Consider the following 25,244-nt stretch of genomic DNA (forward strand, 5'->3'; position numbering starts at 1 on the left):
CCCTACGACCAAAATGATACGAATAAGGTTTTTTTTTTGTTTGTTTTTTTTCTCAATAAAGTGTTTTTTAAACCTCTGAACTTGTTAGATATTTTAAATTGAACATTGTTAAACCGATCACACTGTAATAGTGGATATAATTTACACACAATAGCAGCATCGCGTACAACCTCTGGCAAAAATGCTGGAATCGCCACACTTTGAGGAGGTTCTTTGGGCTCCGAGGAACATGTACTGTCATCAGAGTTTGCTCCGAATCAAAGAAGAAGTCCAAAAGGACTTCTGTCGGCACCCAGTCCAAGAGCCAGGCTCGGCGATGGTTTGTGGTGTCAGTGCCCTTGGAGGAAGGTCTTTTCCACTTCAGTGATGGCAGAAAATCCATCCAGAAAAGTGCTCGATCTTTGTAGTTTTCCAGAAAACGATGAAAAACCACATTTTGAGGTGTTTGAAATGAAATCTGCAACGACAGCCTTGCGCTGTTGAAGACGTGTTTGCAGACAGATTTGAGCGAAATAACCTGAAACTCTTCCTATCTCGGTATTCTCAGTGACAGAACAGCTTTTTTGGGTCGTAGGCCTGAAAATCAGAAATGAATCTTAACGAATGAATGTTGACGAGACAGAAGATCTCTTTGTTTCATGCAGCGAGATAAAAGTCAAAGTAGGAATCCCTTTTCTTTTAATTAGTATTTTTATACGCTCAAATAAACATTTTTACCAAAAAGTTATTTTTTTAAATGTAAACGTAGTGTATTAGCTGTCCTCAATATTCAGCCGTCACATCCGCTTCTTCAGCTGAATTTAATCACGAGAGTAAGGTTTTCGCTTTTTTTCCTGCTTACAATTGCCTGCATCATTTTTTGTGGTGTATCAAACTTTGAACCTTTAACGAAGTTCTCGATGAAAGCTCTGTCTATATTGCTACATTTTCCAATGGCCGCCCCAAAGTTGTTGCTGAGGACGCCGTAGATATTCTGCTTGTCGTCTTTTTTTCCAAAGAACAAGAAAAGGGCGTAGCAGTCCTTGCCGATGGAGGTGCAGAAGTTCACCATCCTCTCGCACATGCTCTTGTTGCTGGACTCCATCTGGGCAATCTGGATGGAGTCACTGCTCGCCTCTAAGGTGGCTGAGCTCTCGCCAGATCCCTCCCACTCAGGCAGGTGTAGAACACGCACAGCTATCTGGATTTTAGGGTTCTTGCTAGGCTTCTCCAGCAGGGCCCAAACCCAGTCAACTCCCAAGAGGATGCGCTGCTCGGGCGTCATGGCTGTGCAGTTGAATGTGTCTGGGATGTTGAGGTTGATGCTCTGAGTGATGCAAGTCATCAGGAAGACCTGTTAAAGGAACGGACGTTAAATGACCGCACAAAAAGAAGACTCATTGATCAGGTGTGTTGATGATTAAAGAAGCTACCTGAGTTAAAACTTTGGGACTCGGGTGGAGCTTGTTCTCTGGGTCTTTGAAGATGAGGTACTCCTGGGTTCTCATTGAGGCACGACTGATGCAGCTGGTGATAAGAGGTAAATCGTTGGCCTTGGTGACAGGGAGGCTGTGCAGCTTGGTGAAGATGCCTGGTCGTTGGGTCGTCTGAATGAATAGTCTTTAAAAGAGGAGAAGAAGCTCGAGTTCTGGAAGGGGTTAGAAGTGGGTATGCTCATGTTCTGGCCCATGGTGGAGTGATGGATGGAAGGAAGGAGATCAGAGGGTTGTCTCCCTGATACACTGAAAAGATGGAATTTCTCATGTTGAACAAACAAAACCACAGCTCCACCATATGTTAGCATTTTCACCTTTCATTCATTTTTCCTTAATCAGCCAACGAATCACTTCGACACCTGTTTTAAACATTAACTATCTACCAGTTTGACTCTATGAATGCATTAATACACAAGGAAAAAACATCTGTCTGACAGCTTTAAGAATCTTTAAATATTAGTGCAGATACTCACCAGGATGGGTCTGGACGTCCCTGGAGTTCCGCTACCGGTCTTCCTCTCTTGTCTCCTGCCCTGCTGAGATACACAACGTCTGTATATGCGTGTCTGTCTATATGTGAAGCTCGGTCTTTGGTGTCCTAACATCTGCACGGCTTTTAGAAGTATAAGGAGGACTTTCTAATCAGTGGAGTTCCTGCAGGAGGACAGCAGCCTGGGTGTGGTGTTTGCAACTCGCAGCTAAGTGAATCAACAAAGGATGTTATGAGTTAACTGGCAGTTGCAGGGGAAGCCTGAAGGGTTTGATTAGTAAACTTAAAGCTTTTCAGATGTGTAGGTTTATTGTAAAGTTACTTCAGCGGATTAGTGGGAAAGTTTCAGTCTTGAAAGTGTTGAAATTCTGACCTGCAGGTTCGTCTTTATGTCAGGTTGAATAGATGTTTACTTGAAAGACGTCTGCTATATCAGTGTGTAAGTTCATCCAGTTTGTTCTTGCTTTAGCCTTAGGTTCTTCTCATTATGTTTACCATTCAGGGCCACCACACCTTTGTTTAATTTTTATTATTTTCTGAAGATTTCAGTCTCCTCCAACTGTACCAGCCTGGCATGTGTGCATTCATACATACACCTTATAAAAATACATTTAAATGATCTTCTTCCTGAAGCTGATGGGGTCAAGTCTTCTAACACATGCCTACGAGCTGTGCTGCACTGGAGCCTGTGGATAAGAGAGGGGTGGAGGAGGGTCAGATGACAGGCAGTAATGCCTTTTAAATGGAAACGAGCCAAACAGATGCAGGTTTAACAAAATCTTTGATAATAATCTTAAAGCGCAGCATTATTATATTGTTTTGGTCAGTTGGTCTGAGCAATATAGGCCTGCATATCTCAGATATCTTTTGACCATAGGCTACAATGATGGCTTTCTTTTTGCAAAATGCTTTGAAAGATGCACATTTAGAAAATGTATGTGCAGCAAAGTTGATTTGTTTCCTAAACCAGCAGAACTGTCAGTAAATGTAGAAGATTACCCGTCGCAGCTGAGCAGACGGTGGTGCTGAGTCAGAAACAGTGTCTTCATGGTAATTTTAATCATTTGAAATTTAAACAATGACGCCATTTCTGCTTGAGTTAATACCAATTAACATACAGTATGTATATGAATATACGGCAATCGAATACCAGAATATTAATACTGGTATTATATAATCCTAGGATTTGGTTCCAACGTTGACCCCAAAGATCCAGCATCTGTTAGGCTTTACGTATAAAGCTGATGTGATGTTACCAAATATCCAGCAGGCTCATAGAAATGTAACTTGGCTACAATTTGATTGGATTTCACAAATGAAAATGAATTCAGTAAATGTTTTTTTTACAGAAACGGCTTCTTGAAACTTTTCTACGCTGGTTTGAATGCTGCTTACAGGATTTTTGCTGGCTCTATTTAACATCAGTTATAACGGGTAACCATACAAAAAGGGAAAGAGAGCTGATAGAGCTTTGTTAAAAACCCAGTTAATTATTTCAGACAAACTGAAGAGGAAACCTCTAGAAATAACAGGCAGGAGCTAAACTGAGAGAAAGCTGGAGGAAGTTTATGTAAATGATTTACTTGATCATGATGAGGGATTTTAGATAATGGCAAATTAAGTGGACGAGCTTGGAGCGCTGAAGAGGACGAGGGGAATATCTGGAATGCAGTAGCATGTGTTCCACTGTTACATGGCTGCAGGAACATATTCTGGACTTTAATATCTCTACACGGCTTTGAGACTCTATGCAGAGACTGCAGATACAGTGACACTTGAGAATTTGGCAACTGTTTTGCAGTTGTGGGATGTTACACCACTGTCGTGAAAATAAATCTCTGTAAATGCCTTGCAAATGTACAAAAATTCACAGGAATTTGTTGCAACACCACAAAGATGCCACCAAAAGGCAAAATGTTGTGGTGCAGGGCTGGAAACCAAGTCGTGAACTGCGGTATCTCAGCCCCCCGGCTCTCCAGGGTAGTTTCAGGCCCAGGAATGTGCAAACAAAAAGTCAATGCACTTCAAAATGAGTCAGGAGCGCACAAACTTCTCTGGTGTTGCTTTAATTTCCTCCCTCCAGTTATACTACAACAAAAAAAGTTTCCCTTTGGAGATTGAAAAATGAAAAGTGAGTCTGTGCTCTAAACAGCTCTCTGCCAATTCTGAAAAAAAGTGCAACAGATGAGAGAAGTGAAATAATGAATTAAGACAGATTAAGAGAAAACCAGAGCCTTTGTTCCTTTAAATACGAGCATTTCCTTCGAATATAAGAAATTAGGTTCAAAATGATGCCATTTAGTCCTTTCAAAGTGTGTCACCTCTGAGAAACTTCAACAGGTTTCATGACTGATAAAAATCAACATATTTATTTATGATGATAGAAAAATAAGGTGTTGCATATACAGAAAAGAGTGCAAATACACTGTCCAATGAGAGGGGCCGTACAGTCATCAGCTAAATGATTTTACCCTCATTTCACAGGGGAATGCAATGGGAGTGGGATGATTTTATCTACAAGTGTCTGTGTGAATGAGAAAGATATTGCAGAGCGCTTCATAAAACCTAGATAAGGTTAAGAAAGGCTATGACTGGACTGTTTGTGTTTCCATCACGTTACGGTACTTTGTGGCCTCTCTCATCCTAAGAAATAGCTGAATCTCCATCTGTAATGTGCTTGAAGTCCTTACGAACCATGTTTTTCTCCAGTTTTCATGTGCACTACTTTGCATATTATCATTAAATGAGGTACAGTTCATCTGATTATGTTCTCCCCTTTGATCCACCAGCACAGTGGTCAGTATGATCATGAAAGAAGCTTGTTAGGGCATCTGAGCAGCAGTCACTCTTAGTTGTTATCCACAATCTGCAAGTCCATTTGTTTCCAAGGCCTCCGTTTATACATGAGGTATCAGTGGCTGGAGGAGATGAAGGGAACCGGCTCAAAGCTGCAGTGTTAGCCTGGAGGTTTGAGGCACAGTTTGTGTGAGATGGGTCTCTGCGTTTGTTTTTGACAGCATTAGTGAGCAAACGGCGTTGAATCATCGTCCCTCAAACCAGCGCCGTCTGAGACCGCCTCTCCTTCCGCATCTCATCGCGGCTGAGCAGGTACTGCAGGCAAAGCATCATGGATGTCAGAATGGGTTAAAGAGCTTGGTAGCTGGTGCCTGCAACTGAGCTGGGATCAATTTATAGATTTTGAGAATATTTCAATTTACTGTAATTAATTTAGGCCAAAAGAGATTTTTAGATGAGATCATTTATTATCTCGTATGACGATTTCTCAAGATTACACCTGGTTTATGAAATATGGATTTTTAGTTTGGACAACACAGTTGAAATAGAGGTTTCAGATACAAGGAGAACCGATCCCAAGTCAGTCCTGCATGCACCATGTGATGCACTTAAGTTTAAAATGATTCAGATATTTCACTTTGAAATTAGACTCTTCACGTAATAATAAAACATAGCTAATGTTTTGTGACATTCTCTTGAGGCTTCACTGGAGACGCAGCTTCGGGCAGCGAAGATGACCCAGAATTACATAGTTGTTATCCAAAGCCTCATGGTTCAGTTACTTTAATGACTTCAGCAAACAGAAGATAAAGAAATTTTATTATTAAAAAAATCACAGGATGCTTCACACCAGTAGCTGTACTACTACTGTCATTTCCACACATATATGCAGGGTTTTATCAGCATTTTCCATTTGAGGAACTCAAATTTGTGTTAGAAGAGACAACAAGCAGTGAGCTGCATGAGGCATTAACCATCAGCTTGTGTGTGTTGGTGCTTACTGTGAGGTTGTTGATGCTTTCAGACAAAGCTTCTATTTGCAAAATGGTGCTCTCTGCATTCCCCATCTGCAACACACACACACACTATTAAACGTCACAATTACAGACATGCTGTGTTGTCAGTAAGACCGTAATGAGTCTCTTAATCTTGCGAGATTCATCTATGAATGTCATGTCCTACTTTGCTGACCAAATGTGTGATGTTTGTACATGCAGCTGCATACTCAACTAAACATGCACCTCCATGTCACCTTTAACAGGGTTGCCATGGTGATCAGCAGCCAACTGGTCGGCCGAGGGTGAAGCTGGCTTCACAAGCAGCCATGACAGCCACCATGATGGTGAGGATGGTGATGATGAAAGCAGGTTAGTGGTTGATGCGGGTTACTGAGACATGCGGCTGTTCGAGGCTCCACAAAGCAGCGGAGTTTGTTACCGTGTTGTCCACATGGGAGTCGTCTACAATCTTCTCATTTTATTCTTTACATAACAGAGCCAGAATAAATACACACAGCACATTTTACACTTCTACTCTGATATTAATTTTATGTGAGGAAAAAAAAGAGAAGCCGACTTTACACACATATAATTTTGTTTATTAAATGATTTGATAAATCCTTTGACGTTTACATGACGACAGGTGAGCTTCCTTTTGCAGATTACGTTTTGCTATAAAAATACTATTACAGTCAAATATGAAAATAACAGTGAAAAAAATCACCACCTAAAGTATCAAACAAAACACGCTCCTGACTCATTTGCTCTGCAGTGACATAAATATTAAATAAAATCCCTCCATAATTTTATGCAAATATTGCACAAGCTCATCTCAGTCATGTCAGAAGTGTGTTCAAACTGGTAAAAAAAAAAAAAATCAAAGGTGCGACTGATACAATAGCTGACTCTCACATACAAAATGATCTACCGGTGGTATGCAAATGGCTTAATACTATACAGTAAGAGATGCCCACGTACACTGTAGGGATTACAGGAAGTGATGTCACAGAATTCCAGAGAGAGTCTGTGTTCTCTCGTGATGTGATGGGTTAGTTCATGGCACAGGTTTGTGGCTGAGGTTGGGTTAGTTAGGCATCTGACTGGAAGTGAAACCGAAGTACTTCAAGTGTGCTAGAGTCATGGTCTTAGTGCACCCTGTAGCATGATGAGCAGCCGAGTGTAAATCAGTCAGATGGGTTCATCTGGGTGTCTCTGAGTCTCTGCAAGAGTAAGGCACAGGGTCGGGCTGATGGGCGGGGTTTAAAGAAGCAGGGAAGGGATGGACTGAGTTATTATGGGGCTGCAAGCAAAGGAAGCAAAGTAGCAGCTGATTGGCTGATGGAAAGCGTGACAACATAGTCGTCCATGGTTGTTTTGACACAGTGTCGCCTTGTGGTCACAGGTGCTGTCATGGTGACGTGTCAGCTTTGCTGTCCTCGAGCCCCACCTGGTCCCTGGCAGGCTCACGGTCCAGGATGGGGCTCAGGCCTCTGAAGCCGGCGTACGGCCGCATCTGCACCCCGTTCAATGCAGACGGTGCTGACTGAGACGACTCGATGGGACAGACGTAGTCCGTGGACTCATCCGTCCGCCTCCTCCTGAGGTGAGTCAAGTTAGAGAAGCCCAACTTCTTTGGCTGCAATTAGAAGAAAAAAAGAAAACTCTTTTTCACACTGCGTCACACTTTGTTTTGCTCTACATGTACCTGAACTGCTGATTAGCCATACAGTGTAGGTGTTATTGCCAGGTGATAGGTCTATTGTTAACATCTGTATGTGACACTCTAACATCTGGACTTTTTCTACCTGCACAGACTGTGAGTAATAAGGAATACCAGGCAGCTTCTCTCTAAACTCGCTCTTGCTGACAAAAGTGATATTATCAGAAAGCAGCATAGGATATCATTTGGTAGCTTGCTGGCCCTGAGGGAGGATATCCAAACACAAGCACATCTACTTTTGTGTCTTTTATTTAGCAAACCATCCACGTGAATATTTACTGCACATGGAGCTTAAGAAATTTAAGATCTGAGGGTTCGAGGTCATAAATGGGTCAACTGAAAGTGTGGATTGTGTTTTCGGGTAGATTATTCTTCCATTTTTCCTCAGCAGAGTACAGAGGGAATTAGAGCTGAGGCTGCAGCGGTGGCAGAGTCTTAGAGCTCTAAGAAGAAGCAGAGCAGTCCTTTATTCACTCTGCTCTCACAGGCTTAAACACAGTGAAGGGCTCAGATTAAACTGAGCTGACACACCAAGGTCTCCCCACAGATTAAGGTGCTTTCTCTGACACGGGACGGGTTAGCTGTATGTGTGTGTTCTCACAACGAAGCATTTTGTGGTCTCCGACTACTACCTCTGCTACTTTGAGCTGTATAAAGGTTCCTTTTCTTGTATTTTCTTACCTTTACTTTCGCTGTGATGCTGAGTGGGGTGTATCCCGCTGCCTCGGTGTACTCCCTCTTCTCCCGCTGAGCCTGTGCTCCCACCAGGCTGTTATAATTGGTGGTTAAGTGGCGCCTGAGTAGTGTTTTTTGTGGGGAGATGTTCAGCAACATGGCCAACGTATCGGCGTTAAACCGAGGTTCGAGAATCTATTGAAGAACACATAATGAAGATGATTGCTTTTAGTTATTTGGTAGACTTTTAGTATTTTTTGGTCCATAAAGCGCATGATAAATATGCTCACTATCAGCCCTCCGTGCACGCCGCTGCCTCTCAGGTTGGGTGCATACTCTGCCAGGTCCACAGATCTCAGCCACTCCATGACTCTGTGGTTGGACCACTGCACCACCTCGTTGGGAGTGAACTGGCACTGAAACACACATGAATCGATGGTCAGTTATACTCTAAATCACACATTTAAGCTTTTTTTTTAATGATAAAATATTTAGTTTTCTTAGAAACACAGAAGAGAAGTGGAGATCTCCACACACTCGGGGCTCTGGTGAAACAATACCTCAGTGCCTGGCCTGCGTTTGAGGCAGTTAGGGTTGAATTTGTTGACATGGAGAACGTGAATGGCACACTTGATGCTGAGGTGGTGCAGCTGGCTGGTCACTTTGAGGAATAACAAGTCATTCTACGACGGAGAGAACAAATCAGGGTGAAGATGCAATAAGGCAAAGACACAGAAAGCTCATAAATGAATCCTGATTCAGATCCGTGAGCTCTTCAGTTGGTTCTCATTATTGGTGACAAACTCACCACAGTGAGGTACTGCAGCATCTGTCCATCCACTCTCCCTTCATTAAACTGGTCTTTGTACTGAGGAAGGCCGATGTCGTCGAGCCAACCTGGAATAAAAGCACAGCGCAGACTTCATGAAGAAACCCATCGGGGTGAATTTCTGTCCGTGAGCGTATGTGTGTAATTTCGTACGAGTGACCCAGATGTAATCGAGCTCTGCAGATTTCTCTGGCTGTGTGCTGGAGAACGTCTTGATGGACAACTGGAGCTTCTTTCTGTGCAGAGGATTCTTCATTGACAGGTCCTGCAGACAAAGGGAAATGACTTTAATTTTGCTACCTGTTCCTCAGAGAAAGAAAGGGTACAGTCAAGGTGATTTATCTTATTCACATGATGGCGATGAGACGTACAAAACGTTTGAAGCTGTGCTGAGAGCGAAACTAAAGAGCAGGTTGATGAGCAGAGACAGGCGTTACAAAACATCAAACAGACAGACACACGACAACTTTGATCAGACAGGTAGAACTGAAAAATATCTGACAGGCTGGATGGGAGATAATTTCTGCTAACATTTCCGATTGAGTGGAGTCAGACTGATGCATCATAACAAAACAAGTTGTGAGGCGTGTGTGTACCTTCTCTAGGTCATGCGGGGTGGCCGACAGCAGCGTCTGACCGCTGCTGACCCATTGACGAGCGAGGAAGCCGTACTGACCGAGTCCAATGTCCTCAAGCCAGTCGCACACCTGCTCTGTGCTCCACTTCGAAAATGGCATCTTCAGATCTCTGACACGTACCAAAGAAAACCCATGAAAAAAGATTTGGATGAGACAGTTGGACCAAACAACCACATACAGAATGTCAATCATCATGTGCTGTCAGGGAGCGGAGCAGTAATCTTCAGGCAGTTCAGGTAGCGTTCTGTTTGTTAGAAACGGTGGATCAGCGTACCGTGTTTTGCCTGGACAGGCCAGTCGGGGTCCAGCTGTAGCTCTGAAGCCTCCCCTCTTGAAGTCACCCAGATCTGAGTCACTAACCTGAACAGGACTGCCTGACTGACTACGACGAATCCTGGAGACCACAGAAATACTAATGAATATGAAAAGCTGAAAGAGCGACAAGTACTGTGAGTGTGCGACGGGAAGATGAATGACGAAGCTCACACGATGTGAATCGTACAGCTTCAAAACTTACTTCCCCCAAAGTTTCTTAATGCCTCTGTGGTTCTTCCTGTTCTCCGGTGAAACAGGGGACTGTTGACCAGAGTCCACGCCAGAGGACAGTGGCGACTGGTCTGACAGCAGGCACTCCTCCATTTTCTCTGATCGCCCTGCCAGATGTGAACACAACGAGGACACATGTTCTTTAGCTCGGAATGGACCAGAAAACACGAGCATCAGCTGCTCTGACTTAAAACCATCATGGAGATAAACTTGTTTGGAGAATATATCGTCTCACATTGATACCCTATCTGCCATGCAATGACATTTAGTTGTTAAATAATAAACTGCTCCCTTGAAAGCGCTGAATCTTTTATGGTTAACATAACGGTTTTCTCCCGCAGAAAAGTGCTGACAGTGCGCTCTGCAGTGCAGGGGGGGAAGGCAGAGACGGCAGTAGAATGAATATCAAAGTCTTGTGGAAGTGCTACTAATAAAAACAGCCCAGTTTCAGGCCCGTTTCAGGTTAATTAAGGAAATAATTTCAAGTCATATCTTTCAGAGGGCTCAGGGAGACGGTCTGACCTGTAGGACAGACTGCGGATCATTTTCACTTTAACAGGCTGTTGGAGCTTAATGCCATCACGTTATTAATATTGGTACAATAAAAATTTAGCATTGGGCTCCTACAAGTGGGCTTTCCTTTCTTTGTTCTGATCCTTTCTGTCAGACATGTCATATAGTTTTTGACAAGTACTCTACAGTGCATTCTTTGGGACTTTTGTCTCTACTGATCGGTGTTACTGGGCACCCCTGAACCACACCACCGGTTGTAAATGATCGTTAACATTTAATATTAAGTGAACCAGAAATGTATTTCATCTTCATAAGAGAAAACAAGTCAGAAAGAACAAAAATAATCTAATCTATGACAAAAATGAATGAAAAACTACAAAAAAAGAGCCAAAAACAAAACAATCACAGACAGGAAAATGACTATAAGTGCAAAATGAGAACAAAGAAAGAAAACACGGTAAGATATAAAACAACTACACAACAGAGATGCAAAATGACCACAAAGATGCAGATCATTTGCAAAAAAAAAAACCCAAAACAAATAAAATACTAAAGAGACAAATGAATGCAGTAACATGTAAAAGAGCCACAAAGAAACTCACAAAAACACTAAATACTAATGCATAAGATGAAAATAAGCCATGATGCTCGACAGAGGATGGCACTCTGTGTATCATCACTCCTCTCAGCACAGCGGTGAGAATGCTACACTTTTGGGTTTAGAGCAATACCCACCAACATCATAGATGTCATGTTTTCCTGGCGATCCTAAGGCAGACGAGGTTAGTGAAGTAAGCAGAAAAAAGCAGTATTAGTCACAGCCACGTTATCCTCAGAGTAGCGCTGTGTATGTGTTCAGATTGTAAATCTACAGTTGTCTGGCAGGATTCAGTCTGCATGCTCACACGAGACTTGAAACAGCTGCTGATAGGGTGGATAACTCTTTTATAGTCTTAGTCAGCTTAGTCAGGTTATCATGTCGGAGGATCTTATCCTTGTCTTTGTTTTTTCGTAATTGTAACATCAAGGTTTTTAAAATAGTGTCCGGCCACATTCCTGTTTATTTACTTTTGGGCTTGCATCCTTTAAGCTTCCACTCTCGCCCTCTCAGTTGTCTGATTCCGCTTTAAGCTCCAGCTCTGTAACAGTACACATTGAATGGGTGGCTATGTGCTTATATGCCTGTTAGCTTGGAGTGTGTTAGTTTCAGCAAATGCTGATGTGAGAAAAACAGGCTTCATCTTAGAAAGTCATGAGGGCGCCGTAACAACCCTGGCTTTAGGGCTGCTCATTCTCAGTGAAAATAGGCCGACTCCGCTCACCTCTGAGACCTCACTGAGACAGAAAAAAGCTTGTTTTGTTCAGGAGATTCGTGATGTTTTTGTTAGTCAGACAATGCGTGTTTGTATCGCTTCAGAGCAGCAACATTAGCGCACTGAATCAATTCTTCTGGAAACGTGTTGTTTCTGTGAGGGCATACGGTACCTAAAGCCGGAGCGCTGGCACTCCTGCAGCGAACTGCCGCCAAAACAAAAACAATCCGACAGCAAAGCAGACAAGAGGAGAGAAGAGAACAGAAAAGGAAGGAGTTGAAGCAAAGTTAGTTGACAAAGAGTTATTCAGCAAGTAGAACTTACAGAATTTGGATCATTTAAGAGTGAAAAACGGGAGGATTGATACCACCAAAACTGGTTTGTAATTACAGTGTCACACCCAGGGCATGCTAGCTTAGCATAAAGACCGGAAACAGGTGGGAACGGGTAGTTCGACTCTGTCCAGACCAATTTCTCAGCTCTTTCTTGGCTCTCAGCGAGCTTTAGCAGGTACAGAGGGTGGATTTTTTAAAACTTTTGGACAGAACCAACCAGCTGCTGTTCCCTCTGTTCAGAGTCTCTCTCTAAGATACGCTAACAGGCAGTCGCTTCATGTTTCAGGTACAAACAAGAGTGACATCAATCTTGCCATCCAACTCCAGGCAAGAAACTGAATAACTGTAGTTGCCCAAATATAAAACGTTTGCTTAAACCTCCAAAGTAATAAATCATGCAGATCTTTGTTGTGTTGATCATTAAGACTGGGACGGGTCATTTCATCTCGCTGAAAAGTACAAAATGCTGAATATTACCTCATCTAAGTGTTTTCTACGGAAGTCCAGAGCGGCCATGTTTAATGAAAATCATGTTTCGTGGTGATAACAGGTTCATTAAGTTGTTTTTAGTGATAATTTAATTCTTTAACAATATAAATGCTTTATATATTTAGTCATTTCAGCTACTGGCTTAAGCAGAGTTTGTTAAATTCTTGTTATGTGCTGAAGAAGAACAGGCACTAACTCATCTCATTGCACCACAGAATTTACACACACATGCCTTATTTTAGATCCTCGAAGAAGTGTCGAAGCTGCAATAATATATTTTAGAAGTTTGTATCAACGAGACAACCAGACATTTTCTGATTTAGAGAAATCAAACCTCACAAAAGGCTGATTTCTTGTTAAAACGAGATGTGACGGCATCAACATAAACGACTGCAAGAAAGGCTGCTCTTTGCTTCCGTAGTTTCCATCTGAACACGTGGGAGTTTGATATGATAAAATGTCTTTAAAGAATTAGAAACTCACTCAGACGGTAGTCCTTCTCGTGGCTGTTGGCAGGGGAGAGCTGCACCGGAGATAAATACGCTGCCTCTCCCCCTCCTTCGCCGTTCAGCTCGGCCCTCGGTTCACTCTTTATATTCTTCTTTTTATGCAGCTTCCCTGGAAGAGTCTGGTACTTACTCAGCTCCATGTGGGGGTTCTGCAGAGCATAAAACACATCAATTCTTAATCCCACTAAAGCACTGCAATGCAAATAATTTCATGTCATGTTCTCTAAATTCACAAAAGTCATTCGTTTGCCTTCAGTAGTTATCTGGCTCTGACAACTCGTGGCTTTAATACAAATCTCAGTGACTGCAGAGATGTTCTGAGTTTCTTAAGTCTTTCAGAAAATAAATGAGGGGCAACGATGTGAATTGCCCTTTCGGTCTGTTGCGTAACAGAATGTTCTTTGGAGGGTGAACGTCTGATGATGCCAGAATCCGACCAGGCATCAAAGTCAGCGGGGCGCTGAAAGAATAACTGGAGAAAGGCCAGCAGAGAGAAACAGCTGGGAGGCAATTTTGATGCCAAGCACTTCCGACAGCCACTTCAGGTGGGTCTTGGCCCTTTTGTGTATGGACATGGCATGATTATGTGTGACTATCTGTGGAGAGAAAGAGTATATGGCTCTAATACAAAGAAGCAAGATTTTCTTCTTTAATATAAAGTAAAAACTCTGCGGCAGAGTAAACTTGGGAACAAGTGGTCCAAGGGTGCCGAATGCTGTCGAAAGGCCGTGCTCGTGAGGCTTTAAAACAAGAACCAGTATTTAAAGATTGTTCTGATTCTTGGCTCATATCCTGCTTTAGACTTCCTTCTCCAAACAAAGCTGTATACTGTACTGCACTGATCCGCTGCAAAGGATAAAACCCAAATAAAACTGATTTCATGTGAAATCAGAAGTAGGGTTGAAGAAGCAGAGTGGCCATCTTTCACTCTGGAGTTCACTGATTTGATCTCCAGCTTCCTCGTCAACGTGCCGAGCGAGTATGTATATTGCTCAGTGTAAAAAGCACCTGTTAAATGAATGTAAATGAGTAGAATGAGTGTTTCACAATTGTTAAAACTGTTCTGCTGTCATTATCGCGCCTTTCTTCATTTTGGTGCAGATGATCTTTTTATATGTAAATGACTAATTATGGAACTGAAAATCAGGTTCATTCACAGGATTTCACAATGATTTGTAAAAGAAGAACAATGCTTGGCTTTATAAATCTGATGAAAACAACGCGTTTTTATGCATCTGGCTCCAGGAGTGACTTAATACACAATTCTTATTATTGAATTTATAAATAGAAAAACTCAATCTTTTGCATCAGTATCACTCTGATGCAAAACTGTTCCTATAAGGAATATTTCATACACAAATTACCCACTAATTTCCAAAGAATTAGCTGGTATTTAGAGATCGTCTATAATGGGATTAGTATTTAATAAGGAGGTAGTAATTAATAAGGAAGAAGTGTTTTTTTCCCTTAAAAAGAAAAATGAATTCAAGTTTGAGGCCACTCAAAAATGTCTCATAAGATCAACAAAATCCACCATTAATTCAGATGTTTTTTAGTCTGTCATGACTCTGAGATGAAGATCCACTTGGTTATCGGTTAATAATAACTCAAATTGATGTTTATGCTACATATTGGTCGAATTACTTTAATGGAGTTTTCAGTTATGCTTTAAAAGGCATAATCTCACTTCCACATCTGTTTATCTGTTATTTTTATGAAGTTAGATGTGGATAAGACATCACTCGCAGCCTAACTTGATTTCTACGTGTGATTAGAGGAGGGGACAAAAAAAAAATCTGCCCTGATTAGACTTTTTATGGAGGAAAAATATCCATCAGCTCTGTCCTCTACAGTCAGAAAGTCTGGGAGAGGGGCTCATGTGGAGAAACTCGCAACATGGTCAACGTAGTATTTCATGGACTGGGTTAATTATGGATGACTGAACCTTCATTTTATCTTTCTAACTGGTCACTAAAAATCACTAAAAATACAAATGCAAGATAATGATTTAAATATAGAAGTAGATGCCATGTGCGCCCATTAAAGTCATTGTTTATTAAGAGTTAGAAGGGGTTTGACAGCTTTATCTTGAAAGGTTTTCTTTTCAAAATATGTTCCAGTGATCTGTGAGGTGTAAATATGAAGTATGTAGCGATAGGTTGGGTGTCAACACGTAGCAGATCAGTACCTCTGCCCCTACGTCTGATTCAGTTTCAGCTGGCTGGATCTCTACAGCCTGAAGCCGAAAAGAATGCAGGAGAGAAGAAAGAAGACGGAAACACAGATTTAACATGTTAGTAATCACACAGGTTGAAAGAACTTTACTGTTAAGTTAGAAAGAGATGAGTTAGAACACTTTGGGATCAGAGAAGTAGGTGTAGAAGGCCGGATTTGATAAAGAATTTACTTGATTAAGTAGAATGTAACGATCAGAGTTAATCAGAGGCGGTGAAAACCAACCTACCTTTTCTAAAGAGCCACTCTGCAACTCTTCAAGGCTGCTGGAGAGTAACCGGTGTCGATGCCTGGAAAAAAGGAAAAATAAAACTCAACGTGTCTGTCACAGCACTGCAGTCTGAACACGTGGATGTTCACATGCACTTTGAATCTGATGCGTGTCTAAATGAACATGCTTACCACGATCCATTTAAGAAACTGGCGTCGCCCGTGGACACCAGCGAAGTGTCCACAGAGTTCTGGAAACTACAAAGAACAGAACAAGAAATTGATTGATATCAAGTTCTGTGTGCGTGTGTGCGCATGTGTGTGTGTTTTGTACCTCAAATCCAGCTCTCTCTGAAAAGGAGAAGAGGACAGCATAAGTGGAGAAGATCCTCTTGATGACATCTGTGCACAGAAAAAACATAAAACTTCATTAATAAGAACATTAAATGTTTAGATATTTACAGGATGTGTAATTTCACCTCTGATCTCATGATGTCAGAGTGTGCTTTGTGTGTGATGGCTCTGAGCTTCAAACTGCCACTCAGCTCCTCTTCACTACTCCCTGGCAGATGAAAACAAACTGATTAACAGTAAAACACAGAAACGGAGATAAAGGGGGAGGTTCCCTGTTCTTTGTTATTACCATGAAGACGTACCGAAGGAAAAAGATGCAACTCTTACCCTGTGTGAGCGACATAACCTCCCTCATCTTTCTGGACTGACCAAGCAGGATGGTCAACTCCTCTATCCGACGATCCTGTTATCACCAAATCACAAACATCAGAGCTTTTGAAAATCAAGGAAGGAAAGAATTAGAGTAGTAGTGGAAAAAGAATGATTTTAATTTACCTTTTCATCATTTGAAGCTAACAAAGACTCCATCCCCACCTTTAATCTCTGGTATTCCTGGTCTAACAATGAAAAAGAGAAATTAAAAAGTGATCACAGGGTCTGATGGGTGCCTGGAGCAGTGTTGGTGACAGAGATGACAGCCATGGTAATGCAAATAAACAGGCAAAACAAACGCATACTGACAGCACAAATGCCCACACACCGTCACCTGGGACAAACACTGCTGTTTTCCAAGATGACGCACAGTAACTGTGAGCAGCGGCACACAATCGCTGAGAAAAGACGAGTGAGGCTCGCATCAGAAAATGCACGACAACACAAAAGCAAACCTGCACCCAATGACAACCACCATCCTTTCAAACGCAGACACTCATTGTGTTTAGTGGAACTACTGTGGAACGAAGAGATGCTTTTGAACTGAAATAATGACAAATGTAGGCGGCTATAGAGCACCAAGCAAGGCAGTAGAAGTCAGGAGATCATGAGCCCTGCACCTCAAGTTGTAAACTTCCAAACCACTTAGGAGGGTGATGTTTAATGTCTATACAAACCTTTTAAATGAATACAAAAAACAAGACTCAAATTAAAAGGTCACATGGCACTGATTGGCTACTGTGTTATTACCTGACACTATGACCACATTACCTACAATTAAAGGGCCAGTTGCACAAAACTAAGTTTCATATTTAAGTGATACTTTTGGCTTAATTTCTCCTCAGCTGAGGGACTTGCATGACTTTGACTTTGACTAATGAAATAAAATGTTTTCATTAATTCTATTTTACTGAATGTTTCTTTCTGTTAATGAACTGGTTTTATGTTTTACAGGTGCCTAAATCCTCACTTTTGGGAAGCAGCAGAGAAGTGTGCTGCTGTCTCACTTGCCTCTCAAGTAGACAGGAACTTTTCCATGATGTTCAACAGACAGGTGAGGACAGGTGAGGGTGACTGAGACTCATTTACTGATGCAATACACCACAGACTAGTGAACATTCAAGCTATAAGAAAGAGCGGAAAGATGTGGTAGCATTAAACTGTCGGGCAATCCCTAATTGTGATGTAGTTGGAGAAAAGATGTGGAAAGTAGTTCCTACTGTAAATTGATTAAATCATAAACTGTCATAATTTATCATTCCAAATTAATTCCTCTTTAATTGCAGTCATTGGTTTGCATCCAGTCATGAAACTCAGCTCTCTGGATGTTCTGGATCTCCTCATTTATCTCTATAAACTTTGAGGTTTTGGGTTTCTTGTGTTTACTTGTGCAAAGGTCTTTAGTGCAACAGTTTCACCAACTTTAAATGATATAAGTATAAGATTAAGATACTGAGAAAACCCTCCATATTTACATGATTATCAGAAGGCAAACTAAAGGACAAGACTTCAGTGTTCTGTGCAACTGGCTCCAGGTAGCTCGTAAATTACAGCACTGCTAAAAAGAGCTACTTGTGTACATGAAAAAATAAAAAGATAGAAGAAACTTTCCAATAAGAAGGACACTTTATGTCTCAAATGTTGCTAATATATGAACAAATCTTTGAAGCCGAGAAAAAAAATCCTCACGGGGGAACTGTGAAATTATACTTGTACAAATGTCACCATGAGCCTTTTTGTTTTTTTTTATTTATTTTTCTCCTTTACTTGTCAGGATATTAAACATACTGGCCTCACTGAAGCTGCATGTTGCATTTAATGTAGGAATTCTGATGTCTAAAAGTTGTATTTTAAGGTTTCACATAAGTTATTAGAGTTAAAAACACTGATATTTTTAACTTGGAGTTTTGATTTGAAAGGATGCAGAGGCTTACTGAACTTTGAAATGTTTTGTAGAGACACACACCGAGTCTTTGTTGCGGTCCAGTCTCAAACCAAACACAAAGCCAGATCAATAAACTACTCAGCTGAAACACTTAAAGTGGTATTTTAGAATTTCCTTAGTGTTGAATAACAATAACTGATAATCAAGGTATCAAGTAGCTACATTTAGAGAGAAGTTTAGTTGGAAATTGGACCAATAGCAACAGCAAGCACAACATGCCTTACATTTGTTAATCAGCTGCTTGATATACACCTCCTCTACAGCAGAGGGCAGCAGAGAGTCAGAAACAAAGTACATATCAGAGGAGAAAAGGACATGTTGATTAGATGTTCCGGTAATCAGAGCTGACAGGCATGCGAATTGCTGGCTGTCTGTCACACATTTGCACTGACAGACGTGGATCTGATGTGATTGGTCAGACTGTCAGCCGTGCATACCTCTCTCTGCACTGTCATTGCCGCTGCCTCCTCTGGCCAGCAGCTGGGTCTGCAGGCACTCGATCTCACCATCTTTGGAGGCCAAGAGCTGCTGCAGCTCTGTGATTTCTGCCTGTGGAGAAAAACAAATTAGACAATTGAGCTGGTTTGATTTTCCAGGTCACTGAATATCTAGATAATGTATGTTTGAGGCAACTGGGCTGGTTTCATTCTCTTAAAAGTGTTCTTAAATCTAAAGACTAATGGGCTGAACGCAGGGAGATGCAAATCTTGATGAGCCATTCAATTCATGCAGAACTTCTCTTTAAGAGGAAGAAATCAGCACCAAACAACTCCTTCCAACACATGTGGTTTTATTGTGTTTTCGTGTGAATCGGCTCCCCTACTTTACAAAGAGTTAACCCAGCATCCACCATAGCTTCCTCCACACTCGCACAAAGAACATTTGACCCAACAACACTCAAAAATGTATCCAATGGCAAAGTATCTGAAACAGAAAAAGAGATAAAGAATCTCTCTGTATCACTGGTATCATTGTCCCTCCATCATGAGTCTACGGCTCATGGGTCTGACACGACGGCCTTGTGACTAACCGCTTGGGGCTCGTTCACACTTTGAGTGTCTGAAACATTTTTCCAGCCCTCATCACTTCCACTGAGGTAATACAATTTGCCCAAGCAGAAAAATATGTGAACTAATTCAAGAATAAATGTTAAAGTTAGGATATTTACCTTTATCTGTAAAAAAAAATAGCAAAAATACCCACAAAAATTACCCTGAATCAGACTGCGACTGCCTATTAATTAACAGCGTATAGTGCAAAGAAGGGTGGGGGTATTATATATTGTGGCATGTTTTAAACCACTTTAATCTCTGTTAAACGCTGTCTGAATGAGTCTTAATCTTAAGAAAACATGTGCTGCAAAAGGAAAAGCTTCCTCATCGATCTGACAAATATGAGCAGAAAAAAATGATTACAAATGCAAAAACAGACACAATTCAACAATTCATGAATTTCAATACAACATCGCTCAAACAACGGATCTCAGACCACTTAAGATAACTAAACAGCTCCAGTTACTTCTACATGACTTGAACATGTATCTCTTCAAATTCACTGCACGTATGTATTTGAATGGTGATTTTTGTCAGATGGTGGTTATAAAATCGGGAGTTTTTTGTTAGAGCTGAGTGACACGGTCTTAATGGGATGATTTTCAGTTACATTTACTGACGTGTTTAGCCGTCTGACAAAAGAAAGAAAAATGTGTGAATGAGAGCAGGTTTATTACACTTTATAGTTAAACTCTGGAGCTAACGTGGAGCGCCTGGACCCATTTGAGTGTAGTTAATAGAGCATATGCATGCAAAGTGACTCAGTCCCCCCCAGCTGCTTTATCTGGGTGTGTTAGTTTGGTTTTAAGAAGCTCAGTTTCATGCGATTTCAGTCAGACTAACATGTTTACTTGCATTTTAAAAGCCTGGTTTTCACAGGACTAACACAATTAGTCATGTTAACATGCTTAGTGACAGTCACCAGTCTGAATTTAGTTAAGTTTTAGTGGATATAAACACAGAATTTATTCTGTGAAATTTTAAACCTCAGTCAGAGCTGCGTGTTATTTATTTACAGTAACCTTAAGAAGCCAATCGCCTGCCAGTTCCTGTGTGTAAATAGGTGCACAACAAGTCACATGACATTAAAACCTCGCCAGGTGAATGGCGCCTGCAGTCGGGGGAGGTTAGACTCTGCAGTTGCCCTCTTCAGGCTGATTTGGCTGAAAACCAAACATCTCCTCCCAGATTGGTTGAAGACTTGAACATGAAATGTGATATGTATTTATTCACAGATCTTCAATCTCTCCCAAGGACTGTAACATATCATATTTTTCTCATTTTCTGTTCACATGAGCACCAAACACTACAGTTTTCATTACAAGCAAGGAAATAAGTCATTGTTGAGGGTTTTGAAGTGTTGCATCTTAAAATCTTGTCGTAGCCAATATTCCCAGGCGCTCAGTTGCATAATGACACTTTATAATGAGTATCTTTTCTCATTATTATTTACAGTATACTGCCATTAATTACTGTCCTTTTGGAGATGAATAAAATACTGTATTATTGAACTGAACAAACTCACTTAAGCTTGAAAACTGCAGCTGACTTTACTGTTGTCTTCAATACCCGACTAACCATTAAGCCGACCGCAGTAAGCTAAAGTCACACTTAAATGCACTTATTAGCATGACCTCCATTTACGTGCACGCTTTACAAAAGGTCACATGGCCAGAATAAGTCAAGCTTGTCTGGACAGCAACTCGTGTGTTTTTCTCGGGAGACAAACCAACTGGGAAACGGCCATAGAGCAGCTTCTTCTTATACTGCAGTGATGCAGTTTGTTTGCATGTGCTTTCTGAAGCTCACTGAGCCATTGTATTGTTAATATGGAAGGAGCAGACACAGGTGGGCAACAAAGCTGCTGGTGTGTGCACAGACTTGGATATAAATGCAAACTTAACACCTCCTGCAGCTGCTTTTTCAATAAAAGCCTTTAAGTCTACAATAGAGGCGACAAAGTCACAGAATGAGTCACAGAAAGCCGCAGGGCTATATCACTGACATAAATGTTTTTACATCATCTCGGTGCACTAAAGGTAACAAATATTACTGAGTTTGAATAATGAAAGTACAATTAAAGACACCAGGTTGAAAGAATCCATCAGTACCTCTGGTGATAATGATGTGTTGGTAGGCAAAAAGGACAGAAAAACAGCAGGATCTCACAAAAAGCTGAAGCACACACAATAGCCATTCTAAAAAAAAAAGAAACAGGAGAATAGATTCTGCTTGTGTCTGCTTCTAAACACGAAAGCATGGTCAAACAAACCTTAACGATGTATGATCACACATGACATGATCATCAAAAAGCAAAACAGACTCAGAAAAGAGGAAACGCTGCATGCTTAACATAAGAAAATTTGAAAGAAGACATGGAGAGCCGTGTGGAGACAGAGTTGGAAAGGAAGTGTACTAATCAGAGGAAAGACACCAAACACAGGGCAGCGACAAGAAGGAAGAGCAGGAGGAAGAGGAGGCACCTGTGCGCTCCGCCAGCGCTCCTCCCAGTGCTGCTTCTCCAGCTGTGTGTGCTCCACAGTCAGCTTGAGGCTGGACAGCTGGGTCATGAGCGACTGGTAACACACATGGAGAGAGTAAGAGATAGAGAGCTAGAGAGAGGCAGACAGGAAGAGGGTAATGATGAGAGTCAGAGATGTGGAGAGAAAAGAAGAGCGGAAAAACAAGTGAAGAGAGTAAGCCGCAGAGAGGGGTTAATAGAAGAAGAGAGGATACGGAGAGGAAGAGAGGAGGAAGGAAGCGTTGTAAACACAGAAGAAGAAACAGCAGTTTGACTTCCTTTGAATTAACCAATGTAAAACACTTTACTTTAAAAAAATTAAACGTACCACTTCAAGTTATTTAGACATGTGGATAGAATTATTAAAAGCAGTATCTTAACAGAGATGCACACAACAGGAAACAAGTCTTTACAATCTGCCATTTAAGGTTAAATCAGTAAGAAGCATAGAAATTAAATGACAATAACAGTAAATTATGTGGCAGACTGCCTAAATGTTTCTCTAATTAACCACTTTATCACCTTCTGCTATGAAAACATGACAACTGCAGGTCAGAGCAGGTTGGTAATTGCTTTAACTGCCCTTTTAATTTTCTCACCTCACCTCAGTTGTTCATACAACCTTTTTGATTAAAAATAGTTTTGTCACGTGCAATAAACTCTACTTTTATACTCCTGCACTTTCATTAGTTTTTGTCCCACTTCTAAGTGGAAATGTTTTACATAAGGAACACAGAAACCAGCTTTCGAGTGTATGATTTGTAACGTTTTAGAGCTCACACCTTGTGACCTGGTTACTTGCACAGACTTGCATGAGAAAATTAATATTAATATTAATATAATAAAATATTATTAATTAATATTTCCATCAGCATAGCCAAATATGGACAAGACACAGTTGGACAACTAGCTGTTAAATAAACTTTGAGAACAAAGTGCAGAATGACATAACTGTCAGCACATTTACAATATATTTTCCCTCTTCATCAGTCAGATACTTGTTATGTTGGCCCTCTGAATGCTCAGATAACTTAAACATAATCATGTGCCAAGAGGAGGCTCCTTTGGTTACTGAAACCTGAGCATTTAGGACCTTTTGTTAGACCATTTTAGTGATTTATTTTCAAGAGGGAGTATCGACAAAAGGAAAACCTCTCAACTTCACGGATAGAAAAGCTTGCTTTAATATATTACCGTAATGAAGAGAATACATACGCACTCTAATTTAGAAACGCAGTCTCCTCAGTGAGTTGCGGGAACACGGATGAGACCAGAAACATCTCGCTACTTATGTAATGAAGTGAAAAGATAATCTTTTGAACGAGCCGAGGGGAACACTAACTGTAATAAGTTAATGATGCTCTCCACAAGTTATGTGAGCAGTGAACTATTTAGCAGGTGAGGGGAGATGATGCATAACCGCTTTTGCAATACCAAGACACTTGATTTGGGTAGTTATGTCCATATTAGGTCCATAAAACAGGGAATTGTGTTATTTTTTTTTGTTGTTCTTATCGTTCTTTGCATTTCTGTATGGATGGAGATTTATTTTATTTTTTTTAATGATGCTGTGTAGTGAGGAAGTAAAAATACCCACGTTCATGTGGACTATGTCATAGTTAGTGGCCTACTTAGCTTTGTTTGATATTAAGATTTAAAGCATGAGCAAACAACTAGTCTGGCTTTGTCCAAAGATACAGAAAATATAATCTGACTGTCTTATTTTTTCATCTCATAAAAGAAAACCCTTAAAAGTGGGACTATTTGTTTGCTTTTAATTGAAACCTCCAGGGTATCAACTTCTTTTCTGAAAACCTGGCAGACTTGAGATATTTCCTCCAAATGTGTTTCTTTAACAGTATGTGAACACTCTGCTAAATGTACTGTTGTAACATTTCTGTTCGGTTTGTTGGAAACATTCTTTAACATGCCGTGTTTTACGGTGAAAACCTGTAACGGGGATCGTGTTCATGAAGAAACTTTACTGTTTGCAGTCCCTTTACATCATTCCAGGGTTTCTTTTTCAGATTGGCCACATTACCCTACATTAATATCTAAGCTCTGAAAGAAATCTGGTCTAATGAGACCACACAAGCCCTGCAGCTGTTTTTCTTCTAAAGCTATGCACGTTGTACATTAGCACGCAGCCACGTTTCCATCGCTGAGCTCTGCGACAATGATAATAAGGGAAAAATGTGTTCCTTTTCCTACATTTCCTCGCAGAACACACAACATATGATGTGTGTAAATGGTTCAGAGTTACTCTGCATACCTCGGTGGCTCTGAGTTTCCTCTCAAATTGGCTCCTCTCTCCCTCCAGCTCCTCCACTTTGCCCCTTAGCTGCTTAACTTCTTGTACCAAATCCTGCAGACAAACCAAAACACAGTAACTTTTAGTTGGTTAAATGTCAGATTTATCAATGAAAATTAGTTCACCGTCTCAAAATATCAGAATCAACTGGAGGTTTATCTACAGCACGGGACTGTAAGCATGCTAAAATATGAATGGGAGGGTATTCAAACATCAGGTTCATATTCAGCGCAGTTATAAAGGTCTCCAGGGCTGGACATAACAGTGGTTAATATAGGAAACATGATCCTCCTGAAACAGACACCACAGCGTGCAGTTATCAAGAGCCAGGAAAAGGATGAACCCAGAACACAGCTGGAAGGTGTCCAGGTTGCAAATCTGCCAGCAAAGCATTATCGCTGTCTGAGGGAAACATTGTAAACGATTACTTATTGTTACATGACCCATCCACCTGATCAGAGTAGGAGGAAGCAGACAAACTTTGTTAGTAAATGGAGGAACACCTGTCATGCAAACAAACCACATTAAGTCCAATAAAAACACAATGCTCACCCCCCCCCCAAAAAAAAAAAAAAATTTGAAAGGACAAACCCAAATCAGGTTGAAATATGTTCCAAATACTTGAGGAGCAAGATATCTCAGCATCAATGCTCAAACAGACACAAATATCGTACTGCATAAGTCAGTAAACTCCTCAAATGTGTGGAAGCATTTGGAAAACCAATCAAAAATCTTAATTTCTGCAAGAACCAGAGCAGAACATGACCCCAAAATCCTGCAGTACACACAGAGAAACTCTGCACACACACTACAAGAGAGGTTGTTAGTTTGATTCTGTGGAAAATTCCAAATACCGGGTGGTGTGTGGACTGGTTAAAAGGGGAGAGGAGAAGAAGAGAAGGAATGATGGGGAAGGAG

At 41.0% G+C, this 25,244-nt stretch overlaps 2 protein-coding genes across 5 annotated transcripts in view; both read right to left on the minus strand.

The window, feature by feature from the left end:
• Positions 1 to 11: 11 nt before the first annotated feature.
• rep15 (RAB15 effector protein) lies at positions 12 to 1,515 on the minus strand. The gene is made up of 2 exons (XM_072386620.1): positions 1,413 to 1,515; positions 12 to 1,333 (listed from the first exon to the last, which is right to left on the minus strand). The coding sequence occupies exons 1-2, from the start codon at positions 1,485 to 1,487 to the stop codon at positions 791 to 793; spliced, it is 618 nt and encodes a 205-aa protein (XP_072242721.1). The 5' UTR covers positions 1,488 to 1,515; the 3' UTR covers positions 12 to 790.
• Positions 1,516 to 1,597: 82 nt separating this feature from the next.
• ppfibp2b (PPFIA binding protein 2b) overlaps positions 1,598 to 25,244 on the minus strand; it is a 93,864-nt gene continuing 70,217 nt past the window's right edge. For 2 of the 4 annotated variants that reach the window (XM_072386615.1, XM_072386618.1), the window contains 23 exons: positions 24,288 to 24,380; positions 18,880 to 18,991; positions 16,621 to 16,682; positions 16,453 to 16,528; positions 16,251 to 16,333; positions 16,106 to 16,173; positions 15,964 to 16,029; positions 15,791 to 15,851; positions 13,301 to 13,475; positions 12,166 to 12,198; positions 11,416 to 11,448; positions 10,139 to 10,274; positions 9,896 to 10,015; positions 9,580 to 9,730; positions 9,137 to 9,248; positions 8,963 to 9,051; positions 8,715 to 8,837; positions 8,445 to 8,570; positions 8,161 to 8,349; positions 7,207 to 7,395; positions 5,763 to 5,828; positions 1,949 to 2,011; positions 1,598 to 1,721 (listed from right to left, as the gene is read on the minus strand). In XM_072386615.1, coding sequence (XP_072242716.1) covers positions 1,698 to 1,721; positions 1,949 to 2,011; positions 5,763 to 5,828; positions 7,207 to 7,395; positions 8,161 to 8,349; positions 8,445 to 8,570; positions 8,715 to 8,837; positions 8,963 to 9,051; positions 9,137 to 9,248; positions 9,580 to 9,730; positions 9,896 to 10,015; positions 10,139 to 10,274; positions 11,416 to 11,448; positions 12,166 to 12,198; positions 13,301 to 13,475; positions 15,791 to 15,851; positions 15,964 to 16,029; positions 16,106 to 16,173; positions 16,251 to 16,333; positions 16,453 to 16,528; positions 16,621 to 16,682; positions 18,880 to 18,991; positions 24,288 to 24,380 — 2,250 coding nt within the window. In that variant the 3' untranslated portion in view covers positions 1,598 to 1,697. Of the gene's footprint in view, positions 1,722 to 1,948; positions 2,012 to 4,267; positions 5,077 to 5,762; positions 5,829 to 7,206; positions 7,396 to 8,160; positions 8,350 to 8,444; positions 8,571 to 8,714; positions 8,838 to 8,962; positions 9,052 to 9,136; positions 9,249 to 9,579; positions 9,731 to 9,895; positions 10,016 to 10,138; positions 10,275 to 11,415; positions 11,449 to 12,165; positions 12,199 to 13,300; positions 13,476 to 15,790; positions 15,852 to 15,963; positions 16,030 to 16,105; positions 16,174 to 16,250; positions 16,334 to 16,452; positions 16,529 to 16,620; positions 16,683 to 18,879; positions 18,992 to 24,287; positions 24,381 to 25,244 lie in introns of those variants that run through there. The other 2 variants (XM_072386616.1, XM_072386617.1) reach the window with 2 other exon arrangements.

Source organism: Leuresthes tenuis, unplaced genomic scaffold (assembly GCF_036924035.1).
Source record: "Leuresthes tenuis unplaced genomic scaffold, fLeuTen1.0.hap1 SCAF_5, whole genome shotgun sequence".
In the NCBI taxonomy this organism is placed as follows: Eukaryota; Metazoa; Chordata; class Actinopteri; order Atheriniformes; family Atherinopsidae; genus Leuresthes; species Leuresthes tenuis.

Coding starts and splice junctions, on each gene's coding strand:
- rep15 (XM_072386620.1), bottom strand. CDS start 1,487: ATGAGAACCCAGGAGTACCTCATCTTCAAAGACCCAGAGAACAAGCTC. Junction 1,334..1,412: donor GTCCCAAAGTTTTAACTCAG/GTAGCTTCTTTA, acceptor TTCCTTTAACAG/GTCTTCCTGATGACTTGCAT.